The sequence below is a fragment of the Ovis canadensis genome, chromosome X (assembly GCF_042477335.2).
Source record: "Ovis canadensis isolate MfBH-ARS-UI-01 breed Bighorn chromosome X, ARS-UI_OviCan_v2, whole genome shotgun sequence".
In the NCBI taxonomy this organism is placed as follows: domain Eukaryota; kingdom Metazoa; phylum Chordata; class Mammalia; order Artiodactyla; family Bovidae; genus Ovis; species Ovis canadensis.
In genome coordinates, this window is record NC_091727.1 from 81,862,379 (window position 1) to 81,872,267 (window position 9,889).

At 59.3% G+C, this 9,889-nt stretch overlaps 1 protein-coding gene across 5 annotated transcripts in view; it reads right to left on the reverse strand.

The window, feature by feature from the left end:
* Positions 1 to 5,474, reverse strand: part of ATP2B3 (ATPase plasma membrane Ca2+ transporting 3) — a 61,313-nt gene extending 55,839 nt beyond the window's left edge. For 3 of the 5 annotated variants that reach the window (XM_070290494.1, XM_070290496.1, XM_070290497.1), the window contains exon 1: positions 5,225 to 5,474. In XM_070290494.1, the coding sequence (XP_070146595.1) occupies positions 5,225 to 5,232 (8 nt within the window). In that variant the 5' untranslated portion in view covers positions 5,233 to 5,474. The remainder of the gene's footprint in view (positions 1 to 5,224) is intronic. The other 2 variants (XM_070290495.1, XM_070290498.1) reach the window with 2 other exon arrangements.
* Positions 5,475 to 9,889: the final 4,415 nt, after the last annotated feature.

Genomic DNA, 9,889 nt, shown 5'->3' on the forward strand with positions numbered 1-9,889 from the left:
AACTATTTGCAACCAGAATGCTGAACTGTCAGTATCTTTCACAGATCAAGTTTACCCAGAACAGCAAGAGGAAACTCTTGGCCCTTCATAAATAAAGGTGAGGAAGAAACAAATCACTCAACAAGAAGAGAGACAATCAATAAACATGGAAAAATGCTCATCCTCGGGAATAATTCAAGACATAGAGACTGAAGTAGCTATTTTGGACCTAGATATTTATGCCAGGTTGTTTGATTATAAAGCTTAACGCTGGCAAGGCTGCAGTGAGCCAGCCCTTCAGACACCCAGAAAAGCCCTTTGGAGCAGAATTTGGCAGAACGAACTTCCGTCTGGGCACTCTGTCCTTGGGACAGAGGGAGTCACCCGCCGAGATGCTCAACAGAGCCTCACGGAGGAGAGTGAAATGAATCCGACCGCCTGAATCTCCACAAATAGCCAAATAATTAAGCGAATTACAATCTCCTGAGAGAATATTATTCAGCCATTAAAAATTGTAATTACAGCCCTGAGGAGCGCCCCGATACATCCTGGGTGCTTGAGAAACTGCTGTCGACTGAGCGAACCATCATGTGTCGCTCCTTCTTTGCCTTGTTCAAGTACTTTATTTGTGCGATAAGTACTGACTGCTTTCATAATCTTAAAAAGAATTAAACCATATCCATTTTGAAAAAAAAATCATTTAGAAAGGAATTACAATAAAGAAAATGCTCGTGTGAAGTAAAAAAAATACATTCCACAATGGTGCCCACGGTATAATTACAATAATGTGAAATTAAATAGCCCATGCAAAGAAAACGGAGCAGAAATGTGTCCAATGAAATGGGAAACACTGGCTGGCATTTTGGTGATAGGATGGGGAGGGCTGTTTCTACATCTTCTACTTCTCAGCATTGCATGAATTTTCTGTTAAAAGCATGCATGTTAAGAGCATTATTTTAAAATGAAAGACATAAGCATTATTAAAAGAAAAACCCACCCAAGAGCTTCCATCTGCAGAGCTGCCCAGGTGCCTTCAGCATGCCCAGTGAGAGATCCCAAGCCCAAGGCAGGAGACAGATTCAGTTTGCCCAGTTCTGTGGGCACATCTGGGCTGGCCCTTGGTAAGTGTGGGAGTAGACTCAGGGTCCCCATGAGGATCGGTCTGCATTGGCTTTAAAGTGGCATGGGGTGACACAACGTCCTGGACTGATGGAAATGTTCTCTGTGTGTGACTTCTGAGCACTTGAAACATGGTGTGTGGCCAAAGCCTGGAATTTTCAACTGCAATTTTCATCCACTCACACTTGTGGCCGGTGGCTACCACACTGAACCTTGGCCACTATAGGAAGTGCATTTCTCATCTGAAGACAATGGTTCCCCTTTACTGAGGAGCCACCTACAGAACACTGAGTCAGGCTCAGGACAGCATTATGTAAGGCGATCCCCAAGGACACTGACCACAGCACCCACTTCACAAGACTCTGATGTGGACCCGAGTTGCCTTGGACTTGGGACTCAGTAGAAACCTCCCGCTCTGCCCCCACAGCGGCACTGGTCCTCCTTGCCCTGTGGTTCTGGGAGTTAGTTCTGCCACCTCTTAGCCACGTGACCTTGGCCTCATCCCCTTCCCAAGCTTGGGCAGTCTGATGACACCCAGCCCTGACTCCTCTGGCAGGGAGCCTCTTTCCTCTGTCCTGGGGATGTTTGGGCTCAGATCCTGCTCTCCAAGCAGCGCTCCCAGGCCCACTTCCAGCACCTCCCACCCAACAGAAGGTGCACAGGCAGGGCTTTGCAACCAGGCACTGCTTGGCCTGTCTTCTGCCAGCTTAACCAGGGCAGAGCAGGGAGAAACAGCCAGCAGTTGGGGTACCAGCTAAAGAACTGGCCTTCTGGGGAAGCATAGGGGGTGTGGCAGCATCTGTGCAGTGCAAGGGTCTGCCTGCTGTTCCCAGTAAAGTCATCTCCGAGCCCGGCCCCCTGAGCCCATCTCACAGGCAGCATGCCCTAGGTCAGACGGAACCGTCTGCCTTCGCTGCTACAGCCCAGGTCTCCATGTATCAGCAGACACCTACCCACTTTTGTAGAGGTGCCCTAGAGGGGTCCCAGGGAAGAATACTGAAGGGCAGACAGTGCCCCCAACTTGTTCTGGACTCGTAAAACCCCACAGTTGATCCGTTTCCCTCAGGGGGTATCTGGGGGCCCAGCTACTGGGTCATTCTGAAGACTCAGTGAGGTGTGAGGTGTAGGGTCTTTCCAGGACTGGAAGCGCCCTTGACCCGAATAGGCTCATGTGTCCAACGCTTCATTCTGCTGAGTTCCACCCAGACTCCCAGAGGCGATGGAACCAGTGGCGACACTCACAAACCAGACTCGGGAGTCTAACTGGCCTGCCTTCCAATTTGGCTTTGAGCACCTTCTCCTGGCTGTGTGACCTTGGGCAACTTGCTTAACCACCCTGGGCCTCAGTGGCCTCATCTGCAAAACGGGGACAGCAACAGTTGCTGCTTCATTCGGTTGTTTCACTGAAGTGAGAGAATGTCTGGGAAGCCCTGACCACCATGTCTGGCACAAGTTATCACTATCAGGGCTGACAGTAGTTGACGTGTTGGTGACCTCTGACAGAGACAGCAGCCATCAGTTAAATACACACAGCCTCAGTTTACAAACCGAAGGGAGTGCAGCATGCAAAGTCCACATGTATGCTGACAACTCTGTAAGGTGGTAGGAGGAAGCTGGGCCTGGCTTTGCCCAGCTGGGAGAGTCCCAGCTGGAATTGAGCTCTCAGAGTCCCCAGGGGCCCAGGATCCTCTGATCTTGCCCACCAAGGAGACGAGGGTCTCTCTCTAAAAGCCAGGCTGGAGGAGGGGCAGAGAGGCTGTTGCTGACCCCAGCACCCTTCACTGCCTCTTTGCGCGCTGGGAGAGGCTGCTCTGGACCGGACAGAGAGTCCACACTGAGTCACGGCTGGCCTCCCTGCGCTCCCAAATGATTCAGCCTCTGAAGCTCCAGCTCTGAAGCCTCAAATGTCAGCGGAGTTCACCAAGGCCCACCCCTGGGCTCCCTGGGCCTGCAGCGGGAAGAGACTTAGCCAAGGTCACAAAGACCAGCAGGCCCAGAGCTGGCACCAAAGTGGGGCACTTCTGGCCACCTTCTTTGTCCCCTTGGGGCCTGCTGCAAAGTCCCTGCCTGCCAGCCGCCAGCGCTCTTAACCTCTGGGGCTTCCTTCCCCGGAGGACTGGTTTCCCTTCTGGCTCTGCACAAAGCCCCCTCCCACGCCACCCCGGTTCCATCTGCCTGCGTTACTCCCCCAGCCCCCAACTTCTGTGCCAGAGACGCCTGCCCCTTCGCTCAGACCACCTGGTGGCGCTAGGCATGGACCAGGTTGGTCTGATCCAGACTGCCTGTGTCCTTGGCCCTCCTCCTTGAGGCTAGCAGCGGGGACAATCCATGCCCTCAGATCACAGCTGCCCAGCCCCCTCCTAACGACTTGCTCTCCAGGGACTGGCTCCACCCTCAGACCCTCTGCTGAGCCTCAACTGAGACCTTCAGAGGCCTGGGCAGTAACCCCCAACCCTTCTCTCCGTGGGCCAGAGAAGGCCGGGTGTTCCCATCACTCAGGTCTGCACCCCAGTTCCCCTCTCAGGAGCCACGTGGCCTTGGCCTCCTCGTCTGGGAAAAGGGGTGATGGCAACAGTGGTGATGCTTGTTGAGACTCAGCCAGAGAGTAGATGCCCTATGAGAACCATGCCAGGGCCTCTGGAGCTGCTCCCCCAGCAGCCACCTGCCCATTCAGGCAAATGCAAGCCTAAGTTCCTTCCCCTCTTGGGGCCTCGATTATCCCCTAGGGAAAATGGGGACAAGAATGCGGGCCTGGCCTCCCTCCCTGGGTGATTCTGCAGATTCCGTGAGGTCAAGGTCGCAAACATGCCATGCAGAAACCCATGCCCACTCTGAGTCAGGCCTCCTCTGCTGGGCACCTGAGCACCCCGTGTAGATGACTACCCAGTCCCTGCCTGAAGATGCTCACCGATAGGTGAGGGGTGACGCCAGTGGGTTGGGAAGGGACAGAGCTGGGGGGCAAAGGAGGGGGCTGCCTCCCAGGCTGGCACTCAATTCCTTGGGGCAGCCAAGGGAAATTGGAATGGTTGGGGTCAGGCTAGACCTGACCCCGTGGCTGGCAGAGATGCGCCTGAGGTTGGGGGCCCAATAGGCTCAGCTTTGATCCACCAAGTGGCCCCACTCCCTCGCCCCAGACCCGAGGAGTGTCAAGTGCCGGGTTCCAGGGCCCCAGGCCTGCCCTGTACTTTCACCGAGCATCGCCACTACCTCTCCCAGCCCCTCACCAGACCCCCGCCCTGGGCTCCCCAAGGCTGACTCTGGTCCTCCCAGCCCCATGCCGGGCCCCCACCCATCCGCAGCTGATCAGGCCGCTAAGCCCTAAAGGGGCCAGGGGCAGGAAGGAGACCAAGTCTGCCAGAGAGCAAAGAGGAGACCCAGGGCTCCCAGCCTCGGGAGGAGGGGGGTGGGGACGTGCCACACCAGTGCTCCAAATGCCAGAATCCGAAACCTCAGAGAACGCGGCAGGACCGGTGGGGAGAAGCCATCCGGCCAAGGTCACCCAGGTGAGGAGGGGGAGGACGCTGGCGCACGGAGTGATGGAGGAGTTAGCCAAGTGTGGCCGGGGCTGCTTGCCCGTCGCATTGCCCGGGCCGGTGGCGGGGTCTGCCCAGCAGCTGTGTGGGTGTGTGGGGGAGGGGGGGACAGTGTGGGAGCGTGTGAGGGTTTCTCAGACTGTGGGTCTGGGAAGGATGATACAGTGTGAGGGCGTGGGGTGCGGGGGTGTGGGGGAGGGGTGCCTAGAGGCTCCGAGAAGGTGCGTGTGCAAGCCGCCGGCTCCAGCCCAGGCCCGGCACCCACCCTCGGGCTGTGCGACCCTCCCCTCCTTTTCCTGGACCCGCCCGCAGCCCCCGGCGGTCTTTCTCCCTAGACGCAGATGCGCGTGCGCGCAGGATGCGGGGCGCCGGGCGCAGGTTGCGGGGCGCTGCCGGCCCGGCCACCCAGGGCCCCCGAGAGTGACGCGCGGCAGCGGTGCCACAAGGACACGCAGGCCAGACGCGGGGCGCAGGTGGCTCCGAGCGGGGATCTGGGTCCCCCCACCTGCGGGTCGGGCCACCTGCCGGGCCGCCCGCTCCGCCCGCGCCCGCGCCCACCCCGGCGGCGGCCGCGTGTCTAGGGCACCACTTACCCGGTCATGGGCACGGCCGCTCCCGCGGCCTCGGTTCAGGCGGGCGCTGTCTCTGGTCTCTGCGGGCGGGCGGCCCGGCGGGCCACGATCGGCTCCGGGGACCGCAAGGCCCGGGCACGGGGCGGCCTGGCCGGGGACGCGGGCACGACCCTCCGCGGCGGCCGAAGGCTGCGGCTGAGTGCTCCCCACGCTCTGCACCGGCAGCGGCAGCGGCAGGCGACGCGGCGCGCTTGGCTCCAGCCGCAGCTCTGAGCCCGGAGGGAGGGAGGAGGGAGGGAGCGGGAGGGGGGAGGAGAACGGAGGGAGGAGGGAGCCGGCGCGGGGGGCGGCGCGCGGCTCGGGGGCCGCGGGGCGCAAGCCACGGGACTCCGGAGCTCCGCGCCCAGTGTGCGCCCAGGACGCGCGGGGGTGCCTGCCCTTCTTGGTTTGGCAGTGACCCCCGGAGGGCGGCTGCCAAGGATGGGGGTGGGCGCAGGCTGGGTACTGGGGGACCCTGGCACCCGGGAGCTCACAGAAAGGGCGCAGAGAGCGGCGGGCTGCCTCTCGCTCTCCAGGGCACCGCCCGGATTCTGTCTCCTTGACAGTCAAATGGGGCGTGAAGCTGCGTTGCTGACTTGTAATGTGGGGGTCTTTGCTCTTCTTTGGCCCCTGACCCCCACCCCGCAGCTTCAGAGGTGTTGGTTATTCTCAGGAAACTACCTGCTAATGGTTGGAAGTTAAGACATCTAAACAGTATTCCGGGAGAGTGGCCAGAGCTTGGGACAGGGTCTCAAAGTCGATGACCCCAAAGGTTATCACACAAACACCATCATACAGGACCCAGGGCGATCCTGCACACAGGTGAACACCCAGAGGCAGACACACAAGAGCACACCTTCACGGACACATGGAAACAGACACACAGACCAAACTCTAGTGAGGAGAAGACCCCCCCCCCCCCATCACCACCGTGTGGCCAAATGCACGTAGTGACATTCACAGACAGACTCAAGTGTGTGCCCATGGCCACCCAGTGGCCAGGTAGGAGCTGGCCAGCCCTGCCCCTGGTCCTTAAAGCCCCAAGCTGCCCAACCCCAGGGGCAGTCAGTGCCTCTACACCCCGACTGGGAGCAGTGGGCAGAGTGCCACAGGGTGGGGTGGCATAGGACGGGGGCTGAGTGTACGGAAGACAAGTGCCAGGCCCCAGGGAGCATCACCACCCCCGAGCAGGCAGGGACACAAGGCCCAGACACAGCCACTAATTCTTTCTTGCCTCGGACAAACAGGGCCCCAGGGTATCCTGAGTGCCAGGCCCGGGCTGGGTGCTGGGGGTGTGGCTGGGACCCTGACACAGGGAGCTGGTGGGCAGAGCTTGAAGTCAAGACATGGCATTTGGGGTAAAGGCCGCAGGAGACATAAGATGGTGCTGGGAGCTCGGGGAGGAGGTGCCAGGATGGCAGGACCTAAAGGCCACAAAAGCACTGCAGGAGGTCTTCCCCAGGTCAGGGGACAGTCCCACCTTGTCACAGTCTGTCCCTCCTGCAAGAAGTAACTGTTCCGGACAGCTCTTGAGATCTGGTACATTTCAGACGTTCCACGTGGGTGCATGCGCGCACACACACACACACACACACACACTCTGACACATGCTGACATACATCCTCCTGAATGTGGACACACTCTTACATGATGACATTGTCACACACGCTGACACACACATGGTGACACACACACGCTCACACACCCTGCCACTCACATACGCTGACACACACACAGTGACACACATGCTCCCGCATGCTGACATTCCTACTTGCTCACTCAGAACACATGCACACTTATGCATGCACATTCACACCAAAGCTCACCCATGGTCACAGCCTCACATGTGCACACTTACAATTGCTCAGCCACAATTCCTCATAGCCACACTCACTACCTCACAGGGCTCACTCATACTCACCCACACACACATATGCTGTTATTCTCACACCTTTACCCTCTCATCTCCAATTATTCATGCATAGTCACATACTCGTGCACAATTGTATGCATTCAGTTATTCATACACACACACACACACACTCAGAGTGCTCGGGGCTCTTCTTCCCTGGTGTGGATGACTGGGTCAGGCTTGCATCCCATCACCCATCTCAATGAAAATCCAGCTTGACCACCAGCTCCAGATATGAGCGGGTGCCCCCCAGGGCCCAGATGCAAGGATGGCCAGGACAACCAGGCAGAGAAGACCCCAGGCTGCAGGGGCCATACCATCTCAAGCTGTGGGCCCTACCTATTGTGATACGTGTCCTTTTAAGAGGGAGGCAGGAGTGAGTTTTTGCAGCCCTCCTGATACCCTGATTTTGGACTCCTGCGTTCAGGAACACGAGAGACTTGATCTGTGTTTGAAGCCCCTGTGTGGTCTTTTGTCAAAGTGGTGGCCCTGGGCAGCTCATACCAGCCCTGACCTGGCAGTCCGCACTGGGTCCCTTCAGTGCTGGAGCTGCCTGGGCCCTCTGGGGTGGCAGGGGTCCTATATCACCCCTGGCAACAATGCTCTGCCCCAGGAGTCTGGCGTGGAACTGCCTTCGCCTCTTCCTGAAAACCCTGCCCTCCTGAGACAGGAGCCCACGGAGGTGGGGCCAGCAATGGATGAACACTCCCCCCAGGTTCTCAGATTGGGGCCCCTCCAGCCCTTGGGCCCTTCAGGAGGGGCTGTCACTTTCAGTGCCCCGGCCCCTGCCCTCAGGCACCTGGCTGACTGCCCCCCGGACAAGCCCCAACTTGTCTAAACCCCAGCGGTGGATTGAGCTTAGGCTCCAGCTGGGCCCGGCCACATCCAGAAGGCACCTGACCTGCCAGGAGGACTGGGAAATGTCCCCCGCCCCAGCCCTGGGTCACTCAGGCAGCCCCTTGGTGGCCTCTCTGTTCACGGGACTGCTGGCCCCCAGCGAGCTGCTGCCATGACTTTCATTGCCCTGTGTGTGTGTGCGCGCGTGTGTGTGTGTGTGTGTGTGTGCACCGGCCCCAGCTCACTCTCAGGGTCAGACCCCTCCTGCAAGTCACACCTGCGTGCCCAGAGCTCCCCAGGGGGCCCCACGCCACCCCCTGCCCCCTCTCCAGCTCTTCCCCCATGTCCAGACTGTACCCAAGGACAGGCTGGACCCAGTCCAACTCAAGGTCGGCTGGAGCCAGTTCCTCCCCCCTCTTTCCCTGGGGGTTACTGTGGCTTTGGAACTGGACTCCCCTCCACCCATCCATCGCTCCCCACCCCAGCTCACAGCTCAGTATCACAGCTCTCTGTACTCGGCAGGCTGTGGGCTGCCAGAGATGTGGCCTTAGGCTTTTTTCAAAGGCCGGTCACTCTCCACTTCCGCATTCTTCTTGCTGTCATCTCAGACCTTGCCATTCACCCCGTAGCCGACTGACGCTAAGAGGACTGTTGGTCTTGGACCTGGGGCTCTGGCTATGGAGACCTCCCTTCCAACCGGTCTCCGAACCTGCAGTGGGGAGGTGGGATAGTGGGTGGCCTGGGTGGTCCCTTGGGTCACTGAGAGCCACACTCTGGTCATGCTTGTGGGGTGTTGGCACCTCTCATGCAGGGTGACCCACTAGGTCCATGGGCCACATTCCCAGGGGCCCTACCCCAGGGGTCAGCTCTGTGTCTCCCAGCATTATGACACAGGTCCCACTGGCTTGTCAAGGCACCCATGTTCCCGAGAGAGACAGAGGCGGGGAGGGAAGGAAGGGCAAGGCCACCAGGAGAGAAGACAGGCATCCACGATTCCCAGCGGGGGCAGGGGGGGGGCGGTGCTGAGTTGAAGCCGTGCCCCAGGATCTGGTGCCCCGAGCTCCCGCCAGTGAGGGGACTTGATCGAGGCCCTGACTCCTGGCCCCACACCAGTGCCCTTGCCCCAAGCCTGCCCAGCTCAGCAGAGATTGCGGGGGCCATGGGACACATGGCCCAGAATAGTGCTATGATGCCGACGAGTGGCATTCTATCGTGGGGCCAACCACACTGAACAGCACCTCCCATCCCCCAAAGGAAAAACCTGCTTCCTGAAGGGCCCAAGGGGTGGAAGGGCCCTACACTGAGAACCTGGGAAGGGTGGTGTTCATCCATTGCTGGCCCCCACCTCCGTGGGCTCCAGTCTCAGGAGGGCAGGGCTTTCAGGAAGAGGCAAAGGCAGTTCCACGCCAGACCCCTGGGGCAGAGCGTTGTTGCCAGGGGTGACACAGGGCCCCTGCCAACCCAGAGGGCCCGGGCAGCTCCAGCACTGAAGGGACCCAGTGCGGACTGCCAGGTCAGGGCTGGTACGAGCTGCCCGGGGCCACCAGCATGACAAAAGACCACACAGGGGCTTCAAACAGATCCAGGCTCTCGTGTTCCATCAGTGGCCCATGGCTGCTCAGGGAAGCCCTGGCTCCCATCGCCCAGTGCCCAGGACCCTGGTGCAGGACGAGGACAGAGACATCAGGCTGGAGGCAGCCTGCCTTCTGCTTAGCCCGATGGGCTTGCCATCCAAGGGGCATTTCTCTGAGGACTGTTCTCCCTTCATCCTCTCTAGGGCAGATCTATGTCCCCCAGCTTCACCGGCTGTGTCCCCGGTCCTTCCTAGTGAGCCTGAGCCTGCATGCTACGACCTGGGCATGGCTCTGCTGGCATATTGGGAGACCTACTGAATGGAC